The following is a 19728-nucleotide window of genomic DNA, read 5'->3' on the forward strand; positions in this document are numbered from 1 at the left end:
GTCTCGCTGCAGAGGACTTGAATGTCTTCCAAGGCATGTGTCGGGGAGATGAAGACACCTCTGTGAGACATTCTCCAGGCAGTAGCGCCACTGATGCTGATCTCAAGCAAAGACTTTTAAGATTAGGCTTGGGCGATATTGACATTGATGCTTGTAAAGTCACTAGCTCATCCAAGGAGAAGTTAGTACAGTTATTAGCAGAATACCAGGACATTTTTTCTAAACATCCTTTGGATTGTGGAGAAGCTAAGGGGTTTGTGCACCGCATCCGTCTTACTGATGACCGTCCATTCCGTCTCCCCTACAGAAGGGTTCCCCCAGCACACTACCAGAAGCTAAGACAAGTCCTCACAGAGATGGAAGAGAAGGGAATAATTAGAAAGTCTGTCAGTGAGTTTGCTTCGCCCCTGGTTATGGTGTGGAAGAAAGATGGAGGCCTTCGCATCTGTACAGATTTCAGGTGGTTGAATGCACGGACGTTAAAGGACGCCCACCCACTCCCACATCAGTCTGATTGTTTGGCAGCCTTAGGAGGCAACACTTTCTTTAGCACGATGGATCTCACATCAGGATTTTACAACATCCCCATGTGTGAGGAGGATAAAAAATACACCGCCTTCACCACTCCATTGGGCTTGCACGAGTATAACAGAATGCCCCAAGGCTTGTGTAACAGCCCAGCTTCATTCATGCGAATGATGCTAAGTATTTTTGGAGACCTGAACTTCACCAGCCTTCTGTGCTACTTAGATGACCTACTTGTATTCGGCCCCACAGAAGAGGAGTCATTGAGTAGGTTGAGAGTGGTCTTTCAGAGATTAAGGGAGAATAACCTCAAACTCGCTCCAAAGAAGTGCCACTTGATGCGTGACACAGTGAAGTTTTTGGGTCACATCATTGACTGTAGTGGAGTGTCAGTGGATCCGGCGAAGGTGGAAGTAATTTCTAGCATGACGAAGCAGGATTTGATGGAGGAAGATGGCTGTACTCCTTCTGTACGAAGAGTAAAGTCTTTTCTTGGTATGGTATTTTATTACCAGCATTTTATCCCGGATTGCTCCTCAATTGCCAAGCCTCTGTTTGCCCTCACTGCAGGACAAAAGAGGAGTAGAAAAACTGCTGGTAACAAGAGGGGTCCAGGTGCATTTAGAAAACTCACAGCTTCCGACTGGATGCCAGATTGTGATAGTGCCTTTCTCTGTCTCAAAGAAAAGCTGTTAAATTGTGTGGTTCTGGCCCACCCAGATTTTGCGAAACCATTCATTCTTTCAGTAGATGCTTCCTTGGATGGACTTGGTGCTGTACTCTCCCAAATAGCAACTGGGGAAGACAGAGCACGACCTATAGCATTCGCAAGCAAGACACTGAGTGGAGCACAGCGAAGGTATCCTGCCCACAGGCTAGAGTTTTTGGCTTTAAAATGGAGTGTGTGTGAAAAGTTTAGCCACTGGTTGAATGGTCATAACTTTACTGTGTGGACGGACAACAACCCACTCACATATATCATGACAAAGCCAAGGCTCGATGCATGTGAGCAGCGCTGGGTGGCCAAGCTTGCTCCTTATAACTTTGATCTGAAACACATCCCAGGAAGAAAGAACACTGTAGCTGATGCACTAAGCAGAGTTCCATTTACCAGACCAGTCAGTCAAAGACTACTCCAAGAACCGTATCGCAGTTTAATAGACGAAGCTGAAGGGGTGGAGGGAGAAGCTGTGCAAGATGCATTCCGATGGAAGTGTCAGTCTTATCAGGTGAGCATGCAGGCCCCTATCCAGAAAGAGGTCTCTCCAGTTCACTTCTCATGCTCATACAGCCAAACTGCAGTCAAAGCTATCTGCGAAGCCCATACTGAATGGGAGAAAGCTACACAATTCAGGGCAATAGATTTGGCCCAGCACGTTCAACAGCTGTTACCCTCAGGACAGGATGTCTTACCTGTCCTTTCACTGCAAGAACTTCAGAGCTGCCAGCAACTAGACCCTGTCATTTCAAAGGTGATGCCATTTGTGAATCGGCAGAGAAGACCCTCCAGACGAGAAAGGCATGGTGAAGACCCGAAGGTCTTGATGCTGTTTAAACAGTGGGACAAACTAAAAGTCCAAGATGGAGTTCTGTACAGAGTGACGAAGGATCCCTTGAGTAGGCGGAAGAAGTTCCAATACGTACTACCTGTGAGTTTGAGGGAGAAGGCAATGTCTGGGATTCATGATTTGGCAGGACACCAAGGACAGGCCAGGACCCTACACCTTGCAAGACAGAGGTTCTTCTGGCCAGGCATGGAGAGTGATGTAAAGAACTATGTTAGATGTTGTCAAAGATGTGTTCTGGGAAAAACACCGGAACCTGCAGCACGAGCTCCACTAGAGAGCATCAAGACCTCTGTTCCCATGGAGTTAGTGTGCATCGACTTTTGGTCGGCTGAGGACGGAAAGCAGCGATCTGTGGATGTTCTGATTGTGACTGATCATTTTACAAAGTTAGCCCACGCATTCCCTTGCAGAAATCAAACTGCAAAGCAAGTTGCTAGAAAGTTGTGGGATAATGTGTTCTGTGTGTATGGGTTCCCTCAGAGAATACACTCTGATCAGGGAGCAAACTTTGAAAGTGAGCTGATAGCAGAGCTGCTCAGACTGTCAGGGGTTGCCAAGTCACATACTACTGCCTACCATCCAATGGGGAATGGAGGAACGGAGAGGTTCAACCGGACCTTGGGAAATATGCTCCGAACACTGCCATTGAGAGCCAAACACCAGTGGCCACAACAGATACAAACTCTGACATTCGCTTACAACTCAACTGTACATGAGACGACAGGTTATGCTCCATTTTATCTCATGTTTGGTCGCGTTCCAAGACTGCCAGTTGATGTTATGTTCAGACAAGTCCTGAATGACCCAATTGTAACTGATTACAGTAGTTATGTGGAGTCACTGATCACAGACCTCCAAAATGCAGTGAGCATTGCTCAGCAGCATGCCTCCAAAGAACAACAGCGACAGGCGCGAGAGTATAATAAGAGAACCAGAGGAACCTTTCTCAGTAAGGGGGATAGGGTACTTCTAGCAAACAAGGGAGAAAGAGGTAGAAGGAAGCTAGCAGACAAGTGGGAACCTGTACTGTATACTGTGACTGATAGAAATCTGCAGACTCATATTTACAAAATTACAGATGACTCTGGGAACACTAAGGTAGTGCACAGAAATCTGCTCCTAGAGGTCAACTTTCTGCCACTTGAATTACCCAGAGAAGATCCATCTTCTGGAACAAACACTGAAAGAGGCATCGATTCAGTATGTGAACCTCAGTCTGTGGATCTCATCAGCACCCTGGAAAGCGAAGCTCCAGAACATCGCACAAGCTCTTGGATACTACATGGATCAGGAGGTGCAAAGGACCAAAGATCCCAGGAATTGGAAAGTGACTTAACCTCTTCATCTGCTCAAAGTACTGCTGGTTCAAGTGTGCTAGATAGACCCGACAGTCCCCGACAGTTTATCCTTGACACAGGAACCTCAATTGCCCATGACAGTTTATCAGTTGTCTCTGAAACAGTTCCCTCAGATGAACCTGCCAGTTCCAGAACAAATGTACCTAGACAGGAACCAGAAATGGTCACTGGTCCAGTTAGAACACGAGCAGGTAGAGTAGTGAAATCTGTGAACCGCCTTATTGAGAACATGGTTCAAAGGCCCCTTACGAAGGGTATTGCCAGTTCAGTCAGCAAATCATCACAGTCATTACTCAGGTTATTTGAAGGGTAAATGAAAAGGTTAATGGCTATTTCAGGTCCTGCGCCGTGAAAAATTCAGTTGGGTTTTGTTAAACCATTTCTTTTTCTAAATTTCCTTTTTTTACTGTGAGTTTTGGGGACAAAGCAAGGGGAGGCCAAGTGTTATGTGGTGTATCTGGCACCACATTATTCTAGAAGGACTTGAGGCCTGATCAACCTCCAGCTCCTTTGAACCTGTTAAGCAGGTAGCTTTAAGCTGAAGTAAAGACAAGGTCTTTTTGTAAACTTGTGCCTAGTCTGTGTCCAGGGTAAATACTTGTACTTTTGTTTTTCATTGTTGAGCTCAGGAACAGGATTTTGGTGTAATTCAGGAGGGGTGAATGTAACAGGAACGGAAAGGCGTTTGTGTATTTACACCAAAATTCTGATCCCTGGTTAGTTGTATAGCGTTTCGTATATCTATTGTGATGGGAGATTCAACAGCCTGCATTTTTTATTGGCGTTTTGGTTCTTCTTGGCGCCTTATGATCACGTCATCACTCGGCTTCCTTCAGTCTGCTTTTCTTTTGGCTGAGAGGAGGTAAGCACAGCTTCGTGCTGGTAATAAAATACTTAATTAAAATTATTAAGACTGTCTAATTATCAATAGAATATGGCGTGACATATATAGTACTACTTGAAAAACACTACAGCAGTTGTTTTATTCTTCTAAATCTTTGATAAAGTTGTTATTTAATTTATTTTGAACAACGTGGCTTTTGCTTGCCAGATAATGATACAGCCTTCCACGTGTGATACACATTGTTCACTGTATTCCTTTTTCTAATAGGGAATAGAGGACCAGAAACACGTGGAAGCTGATGTTTTTCTGTTCTGTTTTAATTATATTTTGCAGGTATGTTGAACTCCGTTGTTATGAATAGAAGCGAAAGCTAGTTTAAACTGCTAGTTATTGTATTTTAATTTTATTATCGCAGTAATACTCGTTAGAATGGCTGATTCATGAGCCATATTACGCGTATGTTTTGTTCCACATTGTTATGGTAACTATTTTGTGTATTTTTGATTACTGACGATCTGAAAAATGTAGAAGAAACGGTAGATCGTATCTTGAAATATATACAGTATAGGTTTAAGCTGTAACATAGGAAAAAAACGTGTTTTGTGTAAAGCTTCAGTCTGCTTTTCTTTTGGCTGAGAGGAGTTCTGAACAAGATTAAAGAACTTATTATCAGCATTGCACTGCCTTAGTGTCCTTCACTGAACAACACACCATAGCTGGCCTGACAGGCAGGGAAATCTTTTGCACACAACAACACAACGCAGAGAAATACACGAGTGGTAGCCAGCGCAGGACAGAATTGTGAAATGAGGAGCGCCCCGGCTACATATGGAGCATAATTCGTGCCTAAATAAATAATCAAACAAACACAAATCGAAATACATGATATTTATTTGTTTATTTCTGTTTTTGCATTTTGGCACTTTTCACTCTAGCACGTCTCATTGCGCGTCAATCAAACTGGAAGGGCGGGACACTGCCGCTTTTGAGTTCGATTACCAACTGGACAGAATCGAGAACTGACGTCTGAAGAAACCATTAACATCCTCAAAAACAGGTTGCTTAACAGCTGAACATTTAACTAATTTTAAATAAAAATAAATAAATAACAGTTGGACTGTAAACTGCATAGTGAAGCAACGAACTTACTGAAACGGGAACCATGTATAGCACTAGTCCCGCCCCTGCGTCCGTCACACATCTCATTTGAGCTAAATGAGAATTTATTTTGCATATTAAAATAACCGGGGGGGTCGTTTATAAATTGCAAGATCGTAAGTTCAAATATGATGAACAAAAAATAAATACATAAAGAATGATGTATGTAACATTCTTAACACCCTACACAAACCTAATGGTGAAACAAGCCAAAAATCGCGTTTGTATTTAATCCAATAAAATCGGAAAATGACTTTGTGTGTTTTTTTTGTTTTGTTTATTATTTCTCTGCCCACAGAGCTAAAACAAAAAAACGTGTTGTTTTCCTGTTTTCCAATTTCCTTTTATAAAAGGAATAACGATATATACACAACCCCAAGGCAAAGTTACTAGATCATCGATTCACTTACGGGATTGTCTCGCCCTTCCAGGGTGATTGACGCTCAATGAGAAATACTAGTGAAAAAATCGTGCCAAAAATGAAAACGAAATAAATAAATAAATAAATAAATAAATAAATGTAATGTATTTCGGTTTGTATTTATTCCTTTCGTCGTTTATTTATTTAATTATTTAATTTTGGTACGAATTATCCTCCATACAAGTGTGTTAGTCTTTATTGAATTTATTATAAATAATATTTCAACTGTGTGCTGTCGGGTTTTTTTTTTCAATTGTAAAAAATATATATCATTTCAAGTACACCCTTACATTATATAACTGTAATATCGCCCACTCTTATAGCATATATTCATAACACAACTCCTTAACAGAATTAGTCAAGTAGATATTCGAGGTATGACACAGGCCCGGTTTTTGGGATGGAACCGCATAACAGTCTCGCGTTTTGATTGGTCCATGTCTGTCACATGAATATGTCGTCACACGAGTGGAAGGGCTTGCAGGCATTTTTAACATTGTGATCAGAGAGAGAGAGAGTGATCTGCTTTCGACCACCTTGTGGCCCCGCACAAGGAGTCACCATTTTCATGGTTCAGATGCCATGACGGCTTGGCAAAGTGAATTTTTTCGTCATGACGTGAGTTTTTGGGTGAACCACCACACTGTTTTAGGGGGTGGTTTTGGGTGCGCCCCTGAGTCTATATCACTTTGAATGGTGGTTCTACATGCTCAGGTTTGAGAGATATGCCTGAAATGTGTTTTTCAACCCTGCCATAGACATGAATGAGGCTGAGCACCCTGAACGCCCTGAAAATGTTTTTTGCAAAGAATTGCTGTGAAACTGGGCATATTACATTCAGGCTGGTCTAGAACCCTTCGAACGGTGGTTGTAGGTGCTCTGGTTCGAGAGATATGACTGAAAATGTGTTTTTTAACACTGCCATAGACATGAATGGGGCTGAATACCCGAAAATATATTTTGCAAAGAATTGCTATGGTGTGCATGTAGGGGTTGCATGGTAGTGTGTGCATGTAGGGGTTGCATGGTAGTGTGTGCATGTAGGGTTTGCATGGTGGTGTGTGCGTGCAGGGGTTGCATGGTGGTGTGCATGCAGGGGTTGCATATTGGTGTGTGCATGTAGGGGTTGCATGGTGGTGTGTGCGTGCAGGGGTTGCATGGTGGTGTGTGCCTGGGGTTACATGGTGGTACACGTGTGTGGAGGGGAATTGGAGTGCAGGTTTTGCGCAAAAGAGGGGCGGGGAAAAGACTGGGAAGGGTAGGGTAAAAGAAAAATTACTACAATCATTTATTTTCACTGTCGACTCCCAGTCTCCTTACCCTCATTTTATGATTTGATTTTGTGATTATTTAATTATTGTCAAATAAACGGCCTTCATCTACTCACAGATGCAGTCTCATTTCTGTCCAAAAAGAACCTGAAACACTACAATATATTGATGGACGTTATATAAGATGTCCTTTTTTCGGAATACCATGTTCCTTCCCCAAAATGTGTTTTATTATTAGTCTTTAATAAAGGAAAACGACTGCTTTAATTCGTTTTCATGTATCTATTTCAGTGCAATGTAGTTTCTTCATGTAGTAAGAAATACGTTTTTTTTAACATTTACATTTTATTTGTTTTTTCATAAAAAAAAGATTTCTGGGAAGAGTAAAAAAATACATTAACTTTGATTCATGTACTAAGGGTTACTCTCAAATGAATTCACGATCCAGTTTATGGTAAACTGCATGGATGACTTAGAAACTTGGCTGTCAGCTGAGTCCCCAAAATTGGGCTGAATTCGAAAATGCAAAGCGGCCCAGAATTTGGGACATTATCTAAAAACCAAGCGGCCCAGAATTTGGGACATTATCTAAAAACCAAGCGGCCCAGAATTTGGAACGTAAATGAAAACAGGTGCAGTCTATATGTAAAACTGTGATTACATTAGAGATAAACTAATGTATCCTCTAACAAAACTGCAATAGTGTATACATTTTATATTAAAATATATCGCAAAAACGATTACAGATATATGCTACTTGAAAGAAAAAAGTTCACCACCACAGAAAGCCAATTCTTAAATTCGTGCATAACATGATAATTCATATAAAGTAATCACCCATAGTTTGTTATATCAGTACAGCGTAATACCACATTATATTTTAATGGAAAGGTTGTGGAAAGCAGATCACTCTCTCTCTCACTCGCTCTGATCACAATGTTAAAAATGCCTGCAAGCTTTTCCACTCGACATATTCATGTGACAGACATGGACCAATCAAAACGCGAGACTGTTATGCGGTTCCATCCCAAAAACCGGGCCTGCCTATAGTTTCACACAGATTAAACCCTCTCTTTTTTTCTACAGGAAGGTCCAAATAAGGTATGTTGGGTTGTGCAGGTGAGACGATGAGGTAATCACTAATTTAACCACCGAAGTTTCATCTTCGAATCTGACGTCACTAAACAGCTATATAAACCAGATGCAGGGGCCAGTAGAACTATAAATTAAAAGGAGACGGTCTTAATAGGAACGCTATTCCTGAAACCAGCCATCTTGATTGAGCTATCGACAGTCTTGGGATAACTATTTTTTTCTAAATTGGTTTCTAGTGTAATCTGAGAAGATCCCACCCCCCGCCTTTTGTTCTGGTTACTGCTTTATATTAACGAAACCGGTTTCACGAGCCTTACCTGGGAGGGGTCAGACATCAGCTCGGAAAGAGAGGCTTGTTGCCCACAGGTTCATAATCAGATAACTTTTCGTCTTTAAAGAGTACGGTCGACAGCTTTATCACCAGAAACATGATGTCTTTTGTGGTCGTCCTCGTCCTGGTTTCGGTTGCCGCAACAACAGCGCAAAGTGAGTATTTTCATTTTTGGTGATTTAATTCAGAAGGTGTGTTGCTATTTTTTTTTTATTTATTTATGTATTTGGTGCACATTTGTTTTAATTTAGAAGTCAACAGCTTTCTAGGCCAACCTGTTTATCTTATTTATTCAAGGTTACCTACCTTTGTATGACATAAACAACTAAGTGTTTGCGTTGTTTTATGTATAGTGAAAATGATTTTTTTAAAAGTAAACTCCATATTTTAGATGTATAATTTTTCTTCATTAAGGATTAGAAAGTAGTCTGTTTTAAAATTGTTACTTGCTAAATACAGGTAAACTGTAGTATTTAAAGTTTCATCAACTATTTACAGTTGGTGTTTAGGTGCGATGCGCTAAATGCGTAATTTTTAAATGGCGTAGACTTTGAGGTTTTAAACAAACCCCGGATTTGTATATTATTGAGCTGGGGGAGGGGTTGTTTGTGCAGTGTTCCTCTTTACCTGGCGGGAAGGTAGCCGGATGTTCCTCGGGTCGTTGCGTTAGTACAGCGAGCCAACGCCCTTCCACCCTGATATACCTGTCCGCACTGGCAACGTTTGTCTGTGTAGTTTCTCGGACTAAATCTATGGGATGCGTGTTGAATGTATCCGAATGCATTTGCTGTACAGTCTTAACATTTCTCTTTGTTATAAGATCGTCTGTTTTGAAATGCGGTAACATGGCAACACTAATAAAATCAATGTTATGAGTTGCGTTTAAGAACGCACTAGCCTAGTTTTTAAACGGGTGTCTAGCCTTGCAGTTAAACTGAGGGTATTTGTGGTATACCATACTGTGTTGTAAAACACCTTGCCACAGTATTTATTAGAGGCGGGTAAGACCTGTATTCCAAGCATGTCAAGACAATGTTTAACTGCAGATTGCGCAATTTGTACCCGATTGTGATGACTGTCAACCTGTTTAAAGACGTATGTTTTCCTTATTCAAGATTGCGTGTGCAATACAATGAAGTGGGCAACCTGTGACGGCAGCCCGTGTGAGTGTAAAATCACGCTAACTGACCAAGTTAAACAGACGCTGGATTGCACAAAATGTAAGTATCACAACACATGGTATTTCAAATGTACACTGTGGGGGGGGGGGGGGGCGGCAGCAACAGCGGCAGCAACAACAGTAAAACCACTAGTAGTCTGCCACAATGATTGTATTGCATCTAGACAAGGGTGTGGTTGTTATGGATGCATGATTTGACATGTTTTTATTTGTGGTCTTAACATGGACCCATTAAATGTGTCTGGATTCCTCAGTAGCTATTTCTAAAGTGTTATCATGCACCCTAGGCCCGAAGTCTCACTTAGGGCTTGTGTTTGGTTTCGGTCTTGAGGCTTATTTGTTGGTTGTCTTGGTTCAATGACCTTTGCTGCTGCTTGAAAGGACCCAAGTGACTTGAGTAACACAGTCCTTGCGTCTCTCCTTTTAATGAGCACAGTAAAGCATGTAGTTACACTAATTTGCATTTTCAGTTTTACTTGACTTTCAGTGGCAGAAGAGGTGTGCACTTGCTGTGTACTTTTTCTGTACAAGTGTCTCAAATGTAGATGAGTGTGGGTCTTTGGCATAGCCTCTTATTTCTCTTGCCTCCCCCACACAGTGATTCCAAAATGCTTTCTGATGAAAGCTGAAATGTACAGAGCGAAGAAAGGATTGTCCACTCGTTCAGCGGGGAAACCGACTGACCATGCCTTTGTGGACAACGATGGCATCTACGATCCTGACTGCGAGGCCAGTGGTGTCTTCAAAGCCAAGCAGTGCAACAACTCTGATACCTGTTGGTGCGTCAACAGTGCTGGTGTAAGGAGAACCGATAAAGGGGGCCAGGACCTGAAATGTGAGAAACTAGTTGAAACTGTGTAAGTACTCTACTGCTGTATTTACATCCCATATTTTTTTTTTTTTTTTGCAAAGCGATTTCAAAACTAATGAATTGCCTCCTTCCCCCCCCCCCCCCCCCCCCCCCCACAGGTGGGTGCAAACCCAGCTGAAGCACACAGAAGGTGTGAATCTTAATGATGAAGCAAAACTGAAAAGGTACAGTGGCCTATATTTTGAGTTATTTATGAACCTTCCTTTTGGCCCAGATTTTAAACAACTAAATTAAGGGGAATAAGGTGGACTCCCCCCATAGCTATTTAAAGTTTTTCTGAACAGTGGAGATTGGGTCCACTGCCCTTTTTTTTGGGGGGGGGGGGGGGATCAATTTCATTGACGGTACCTCCTTATCGTCTCCTTGCCAGACCTGATGAAGTGAGTGCATGTATTGGTTATTGCCATTTCTCCCTCTTTGCATTTTATTTTAGAGTTTGGGAACTTCAGCTAACAAGTTTTGTTTTGCTCTCCACAGTGCCATAGTGAGGGCCATTGCAGAACGCTATAGTGTTGATGATAAGCTTGTGACTGAAGTGAAGGTAAGGAATTGAAAAAGAACACACCCAATTTAAGAATGCTACAAGTGAATAAGTATTACATATTTGTTTCTCTCCTTGTAGTATGATAAGGATAGCCGCACTATTTTGGTCGATCTGAAAAAAGGTGCAAGTAATGTGGATATTGCAACAGTGGGCTACTACATGGAGAAAGATGTAAGTATACTTGTCGAGGTCTTGCACTTCCGTGTTCACTAGAACTTTTGGGCGGGGTTCATATCCTCGTTGCACAGATTTTACGTTTTTTTTTTTTTTTTTTTTTTTTTTTTTTTTTCTCTTGGGTAGTCAAGACTAACTTGTTACCTCCTTTTTTTTTTTTTTTTTTCTTTCAGATCAAGATTCTGCCATTGTTTTACAATGACAGTAAGAAATTTTCTCCCAGTGTTGACTCGAATAATGTGACTTTTGAGAACATCCTGGTGTATTATGTTGATGCTGAGCCCCCTACGTTCACCATGAAAAGATTGACTGCCGGCGTTGTTGCCGTCATCGTTGTAGTAGTCCTGGCCATTGTTGCTGGTCTGGTTGTGCTGGTTAGTATTCACTTTAGATTAAGCAGTGAGGGTGGAGCAAAAAATGTGCATGCCAAACCCTTGTAATTAAGCTTGCTTTGGTTGCTTTGCATAACTAGTCTGAGAATTCCTGTGTTATATAAATTGCAGTCTTAATGTTTTGTAAGTGATTCGTCTGTCTTGGCTTCCCATTTTTTAGATATGGGAGTGATTCACAAGGCTTCTAACCATCTATCATTCTTTTCATAGTTCATTTCCAGGAAGAGGGAGAAGTCTGCAATGTACCAGAAAGCAGAGGTGGGTTTCAGAAACTGAACTTGTATGTAGCTGTTTTTGTATAGTGCATTTAATGAGGGCTGCCACAAAGTGCTTTACGTGAGGGGAGGGGGGGAAACCATGGTAGTAATTAACAGGAGTACCCATAAGTTACTTTTAAGTCAAATATGCTAAAGTAAAATGCCATAAGTGTCGCTTTAGATAACTCTAAGCCATGACTAATCTTGTAATGTGTTAATAGCAAATTTACGTTTTTTTAGAATCATTTCTTTAACTGATTTTGAAATGTCTGGGTTTCAACCCCCCTTCAGTTTTTTTTGTTCATGTGCTGAACCTAACTGCTCAAACTCCTTGCACCCTGGTTGAGCCAATATATCCTGACTTGATACTGAAACTTTTCTTTTGCTTAAACAGCAGACCAGGGAGCTGGATGAGATGCAGAAGGAGCAGCTGACTTCTTCATAATGCAAAAACTAGAATTGAGAGCTGGAGGTATTTGTTTTGACGGCAGGAAACTAAAAAGCCGGAAACTAAAGCCGGTTTGATTGGAATAAAGGACTTTGTACTAAAACCTGTCCCCCAGCCTTGTGTGCAGAGGAGCTCACTGAAGGTCTTGCATTAATCACCCTTGTGAAATTTGTGGCATTTGCTTAAATGCCATGCCTCACTTTGTACTGTATAGCATTTGACCTGTATTGTTAAACACCAATTGTTACAAACCACAAATTTTATATGCATAAGACATGCTTGCATTGCACGGTTTATGGATGTCAGACCTCAAGTGAAGACATTAGGTAGATGGGTTTCAAATGGGTAAATGCGATAAAGCTTTGTAATATAAATGCTTTTTGTAATTGCTATAAACTAATAGGTCAGGTTTATAAGTGGATTTATTTTTTGGAAAAATTGTGTTTTGCTTTTTATACAAGATGTGTTTTAACTGTACTATTGGGTGGGGAAGAGGGTATTCTATGGAGTGATTTAAGAATTTTTTTTAAACAATAAATTTGTATTACTGTTGTCCTGTCTTGTTTTTCTTTTCCCCATCCCTGAATTGCTAGTACTTTGAACATTGTCATGTTGGAGTGCAGTAAATTAAATGCCTTTGTCTGGCAGCATGCTTTGACAGCCACCATTAATACTGTGCTGGCAGATATTTACATAACTTGTATATTTACCTGTTCGTTTCCCTTTTATAGCAAAACCAACTTAAACTTCTATTTGTTTTCCACAAATAGAAGTGGAGCATTAATAGTATTGAAAGGCTGTAGCAAAACCTGAAATGTATTAATTTTGATAAACATTTATTTTAGTATTGTTTTGATGTGATTTAGGGTTTTTATAGTTATGGGTACATTGCTAAAATGCTTATGTTCAGCAATTTAAATGCAAAATTTAAAACTTGTGTGAACCTGCTCCCTGTAGAACCGGTGTCTTTAGAAGCAGTAGCTTCAGATTACTGTCAGGCTGGGAAGGGACACGGCTCATGTGAATAGGGAAAATTACAACACGACAGGAACAGGTTTTGTTCAAGAAAATAACAAGCGGTGCCACCCCAGTCTCAGTCTCCTACCTGAGAACCATTTAATTTACCTTGGATAAATCAAAGTTTTTCACAGTTCTATTGTATTTGATTATGCTATTCTGGATGCTGTAGATTTGTTCTCAATCTCCCATGACTAGTGTTTTGTTTTAATGAGTGAATACAGAACACTTTAATTGTGTGCAAAAAATATATATGCATCTAATTAAGTTTTAGATATTTCCTAAATCTATGGATGTAATTTCAATGATGGTTACATGGCTTATGCAAGTTTCTGTTGAATGTGTCACATGTTGAGTTTCAAAAGCCTTTTTCCCCACTGTAAAGAGCACATGGAGTCAGTTGCACTAGCAGCTGCTCAAATGAGTGATGCATTTGTTTACATGGGGAGTAATGCAGCATGGTCTTAATCTGAAACAGACATGACTGAAAATCACTTTACTGGGAGGTATCCTTGCACCTACATCCTGAAACCCTTTCACAGTCCCAGCGACCCACCTCAGGATCTGCGTTGACACATTTTGACCCGGGTCGAGTGAGATAAAATGCTTGACGGCTGTTCGTGAGCCAACACAATAACAAACAGCCACGCCTGGGTTTCACTTCCATAAGGAACATTTCTGTTTAGCCATATTTTAGTTAATTGAGACATAGCATGAGCCAGAGTTGCAGCAGGGATCTAGAAACATTTGCTCTAGTCAACATTTGGGCCGACACTTCAATCCAGAGAAGCTTGGATGGAAGCATCTGTAACAAGCTGCTTCCGGGGTATTGATACATGTATTGTTTACTTGCGTCTGTCACCCAGGTCAACCCTGCTTTATCAAAAGCAGTGTGAAATCATGTACCCGACCCGCATGACACCGGGTCCTGACCCGGATAGGTTTCTTTGACCTGGGTACAGCGTGCCAGTGTGAAAGGGGCTCTATATGTTCCCTACAAGCACTTGCTTGCCACAGTCCTATTCCAGTGTGTTTTCCTGTGTTTCAGCATGTATTTTTACAGTTTTCCCATGCCAAGTACAAGGTTTTCCTGGAAGAAAACTTGCTTCCTTCTGCTCTGACAATGTTCCCCAACTCTGAGGATTGGTTTTTCCAGCAGGACAATGCTCCATGCCACACAGCCAGGTCAATCAAGGTGTGGATGGAGGACCACCAGATCAAGACCCTGTCATGGCCAGCCCAATCTCCAGACCTGAACCCCATTGAAAACCTCTGGAATGTGATCAAGAGGAAGATGGATGGTCACAAGCCATCAAACAAAGCCGAGCTGCTTGAATTTTTACGCCAGGAGTGGCATAAAGTCACCCAACATCAATGTGAAAGACTGGTGGAGAGCATGCTAAGACGCATGAAAGCTGTGCTTGAAAATCAGGGTTATTCCACCAAATATTGATTTCTGAACTCTTCCTAAGTTAAAACATTAGTATTGTGTTGTTTAAAAATGGATATGAACTTATTTTCTTTGCATTATTCGAGGTCTGACAACACTGCATCTTTTTTGTTATTTTGACCATTTGTCATTTTCTGCAAATAAATGCTCTAAATGACAATATTTTTATTTGGAATTTGGGAGAAATGTTGTCAGTAGTTTATAGAATAAAACAAAAATGTTCATTTTACCCAAACACATACCTATAAATAGTAAAACCAGAGAAACTGATGATTTTGCAGTGGTCTCTTATTTTTTTCCAGAGCTATATATATATATATATATATATATATATATACACACACACATATATATATAGTTGTTTTTTTATGGATTTCTATTAAATTAATAAATGTATCAAAATAAACTGATTTTTTTTTTGTGAGGGAGGTCCCACAATTCCTTGTAACTCTTCTTGCATGTAACCCATCTGTATTAAACACCTGCAATATGTCACACATGCCTTGTAATGCAAATAACATCCCTGACCTGTTTGTATACAATCGATGTAACATATAAAAAAAAAGCTGCATCTGCCAGTAGTTGCTAGACATTCTGCTGCCAGAGCTCCCACCTCTGATTTACAAAAAACCAGGACACCAGGGTCATACAAATAAATAAATCAATAAATCATTTCATGTCCCAGGAAGTCTTACAGATTTCCCAGGACAGCTGCCTCAAAAAGAGAACAATCCAGGCAAAACCAGAACGGGTGGAAACCCTATCTGCTGCACACAAACGCAAGCCCAGTTCAACCTGCTCACATGACATAGTTAACTAGTGATAAACACGTCCCATAAGACTATCTACCAAGGATTAACTGTGTGTTAAAGAGCCCTGTTTTGGTAAATGAATTAGGGCTACTATTATTATAACGTTCTACACTTAATATATTCATGTCGTGTAGATTTGTAAAGGCACAATCACATGAAATCTAGCTGTGAGAGCGTTTTGCTAAAACACGTTTTTTTTGTCTTCCTGAACAACGACAGCCAGGCGTGGTTCAACGTGCCTCCGTACATAGAACGTAATGACTTAAAGCACCACGTGTTCCTGGCACCATCGCCTTTTTCCTTTGGTTCTGTGTTTGTGCTCATTCTGTGGCGGGAGATTCCAGCATGGTGGTGCAATCGAAACAGGGTCTGTCCATGGATAGTGTTGCAGAACATGGTTTTCTCAGCTTTTTTTTTCTCCATGCCTGAAAAGCCCGACACCTCTGTCAGGCTGTTTGATTGCAGTGATTATTTCACTGTGCACAGGAAAGATGCACAGTTTGCTGCAAAGGAGGTATTCAAGACTAACTGGGTTATTAAGACCTTTGGTTCATGTACATATGAGTTGACTAACGGAGGTTATGTAGTGGTACATTGCACCCGTGTTGAATAGATTGTGAAGAATGATGTTACTGTACTTTTTTTTTCTTGCATCTCTGTCAGCATTTGAAAGTGTGGCTCTAGTTTGAGGTTTTAGCAAATTCCTGCACAATGCAACTTATTATTAAAATTAGTTTGGAGCTGCTTAATTGGTAGTTGCATATTTACAAGGGCGGAAACACATTCACCCGCACATAACAAAGTGATATTTGCTTTTGTTGTGATTTGAAATCCTCTTAAAGATGTGGCGTCCTATAAACACTGGAGGTTAAACAAATATAGAACTACAGTATAATTACTGTTTCTGTTTTTCTTCCCAGTGGCTCACTTGGTAAAGGCACGGCCGCTTGGTGTGCAGGAATGAGTCACACAGTCAGGGGAGTGCATGTTCACATTCTGGCTGTGCGAGGTTGACTAACTTCACTGGGGATTTCACAGGTAGCGTCGGCTGTGGGATCGGAGGACGCCCGCTGACCTTCAGTTCTCCTGAGCTGTTGTGGGGATTGCTGTGGTGAGGGAACGTAATTGGACATTAAAAACTGGGTAAAGTAATTGGGCATATTAAATAAAAACCAAAGTGGTTTGTGTTCCTAGCTCATCAGTACCTAGGCTGGCCAGCCCTGGTCAATCCGATGGAAGGTGTGTTTGACAGGCAGTGTCGCGTCTCATCTGTGGCAGGAAGTGCAGCGAGGGGGCATTCTCATCACGGACTGGAAGAAGGCAGAGTTCAGCACCAAGGACGTTGTGCAGGACCTGAACCGACTGCTGAGAGCCGAGAAGGGGGAGCAGGTCTCCAGTGCTGCCCTGCCTGAAACGGAGAAGCAGGTGGGGTGAAATCCAGCCTCTACATTCTTCTGATGGGACTACAGGGTGCCGATTAAGTCAGACATCACAGGCACTACAATTATGCCTATCAGGACGCCCGTTAAATTGAACTGCCACTCCCTGTTGATTATCTGCACCACCCTTCAAAATGTGTTCCCCTTTGCTAAGACATTTTGTGCCTGATGCCTAACTTCTGGGACACCCTCTTTTGCTACTTTATGTATTGTTCAGCTTGCTCATGATACGATACATATCGCGATACAATAAATTCAGCATGAAACATAAAAATCACACAATTGTCTCATTTGTTTGTGCAAGTGTTAGCAATAACTGGTAAAGCACTTTTGGTCAAATGAGCTTCACAACCTGTTTTGCTTTTGTTTCCCTGTTTATTCTTTGAAAATTACAAATCAGCCAATGGCTCCTCCTAATCCAATTGCTGGTGCCACTTCAGGAGCAAGTTGGTTCTGCCATATTCAACTGCTTATAATACAACAACTTGTTAAGACAGTAAAAACAAGTTTAAATTGCAGTGAGTTGGTTCTGCTGTTTACAGTATTGAATACTAAATGTTTACACAACACTTGAACACGTTTGGTCACCATCACATCTGTTGCATGAAACTGGCACTCCCGTATTCTGCTGGTGTTTATACAGCACCTATCTGGACTTATAAGCATTTGTATTCAATTGAATTATTATTGTTATTAGTGTATTGTTACTGTCCTTCTCGCACTTCAGTTTATTAAAAACATGTGATGTGTTTTTCTCCTCCCCTTTGCTATGCTGCTGACGAACTTGGAAAAAACACCCTTAAAACAGTGATTGGTAGGTGGGTCTCCTAGAGTACATGATAAATAATATGATCTAATTATCAGTGTAGACACAAATTAATGCATGCACACCCCTAACCATAAGTGTGTTCTGTTCAAATCAGAGGACTCCAAGGGAAATAGATCTCTTCCCCTTTTTTATGTCCTTCATTATCAATTTCTATAATTCTTGTTTGTAATGATTCTTCATATCTTGCAGTTAGTGGGTTTAACAAATCATTGTGTATCAGTGAATCGTGATGCTTTCTTTACAATACAATACTGTTTTTTTATATAGCTCTCTTCATGCAGAGCATCCCAGGGCGCATACAATCTCCAAGAAAGCCATTGGCCAACCAGTCCAGCTCAAAAATAAGATAATTCAAACAAATTTGATTTAAAAGATTTGACTGTACCAGAATTCCTGATATGACATGGGACGGAGTGCCAAAGGCAGGGAGCAGAACGACTAAAGGCCCTTTACATGACATAGCGTATTGTAAGTGAGGTATGAATCGGTTGTATTGATACTGTAAGATTTTACAGGCTACCTTGAGCAGAGTCCCTGGCACTGCCTGAGGGCAGATACTGTGCTATTTGAATAATGATGCATGCTTCTTGTGCTTCACTGTGTGGGGTATGGGCTCGGCAGATACTGTGCTATTTGAATAATGATACATGCTTCACTGTGTGGGGTATAGGCTCGTCAGCTTTGTCCAAGAAAAGACAATTGGCTTTTACTGCTTGTGGTTCTCTTCCCAGACAATAAAACAGGCCAAGGCTACAAAACCTTAGCACTACAATGTGTTGCTGGGGAACTGCTCACTGATTTTGAAAGGTTCCAGCCAAAACTGCAGCCTCGGTGTCAGGTAAACAGTGCACGGCTTGTGGGCCCATGTGAGACTAGACGAGAAGTGGTTATTCAGCTTGTTTAACGTGTTTCAAAGTCGTGTTATAATTCAAATGAGGGGGTTAGTTATAGTGAGAGTTGTGTTGTGTTGGTCTGGGATGAAAGAGACGGAGAGAGAGGGGGGGGGGGGGAAGTCGTATTGTAATAGTACCACTTACTAATATTATATGACATATGTAATGATGTTTTATAATAGGGGCTTGATTTTTTTCAGTGCATATTCCCAAATACAGGAATATATTACTTGTCTTTAGAGAAAGCTTTTTTTTAATTTAATTTTATTTTTATAGCTGACTTGGGTTCATGAAACATCAGGAAACTAAAAGTCTCAAAAGCCAACCTAAAGCGATACATTTCACTTTGCTCTCACTCCTGATCAGCTGCATTAACACTGCTTGAAGTTTCAGCACAATAAGGACCTAATGTTATTGGACCTAGGGGGGTTGAAATGAAATAAAGATTGTCACCAGTTAACTACTTTTCATTGGATCCTCTTCAAACTCAAATTGATGCCCCTTTATATAAAGGCTAAAGTTGTAATACAGCAAATAGGCCGTGAGTTGCATACCAATACATCACAGAGCAATCAACACTGCTCATTGGAACAGCTCCTTGGGAGCCATTTTGGCAGTCTTCCTGTTTCCACACTGTTTTAAAATGGTTGAATGGATTCCCTTGATATTTTAGTGAATGATTGCCCTGGAACACTGGTATTCTACCCACGGCTCAGCACTCACTGTATAGCAACCTATTACAAGGCCATGGGCCATATTTGCAAAGTATTTACCCCCTTGGTAACCATCAAAGAAGCTTCAAATCAGGGTTGGGGTCAATTCCTGTTTTTCAATTCCAATTCCTTTGTAAA

General features: G+C 41.0%; 2 protein-coding genes across 2 annotated transcripts; both read left to right on the top strand.

The window, feature by feature from the left end:
• Positions 1–8380: 8380 nt before the first annotated feature.
• On the top strand, positions 8381–12989 carry LOC117410783 (tumor-associated calcium signal transducer 2-like). Its single transcript, XM_034017606.3, has 9 exons — positions 8381–8726; positions 9687–9791; positions 10350–10608; positions 10721–10786; positions 11100–11163; positions 11245–11337; positions 11514–11714; positions 11943–11990; positions 12384–12989. Exons 1-9 carry the CDS (start codon positions 8669–8671, stop codon positions 12432–12434), a joined length of 945 nt encoding a protein of 314 aa, XP_033873497.2. The 5' UTR covers positions 8381–8668; the 3' UTR covers positions 12435–12989.
• Positions 12990–16034: 3045 nt separating this feature from the next.
• LOC131737250 (DNA mismatch repair protein Msh2-like) lies at positions 16035–17333 on the top strand. The gene is made up of 2 exons (XM_059024827.1): positions 16035–16230; positions 16995–17333. Exons 1-2 carry the CDS (start codon positions 16111–16113, stop codon positions 17148–17150), a joined length of 276 nt encoding a protein of 91 aa, XP_058880810.1. The 5' UTR covers positions 16035–16110; the 3' UTR covers positions 17151–17333.
• Positions 17334–19728: the final 2395 nt, after the last annotated feature.

This window comes from Acipenser ruthenus, chromosome 6, assembly GCF_902713425.1.
Source record: "Acipenser ruthenus chromosome 6, fAciRut3.2 maternal haplotype, whole genome shotgun sequence".
NCBI lineage: Eukaryota > Metazoa > Chordata > Actinopteri > Acipenseriformes > Acipenseridae > Acipenser > Acipenser ruthenus.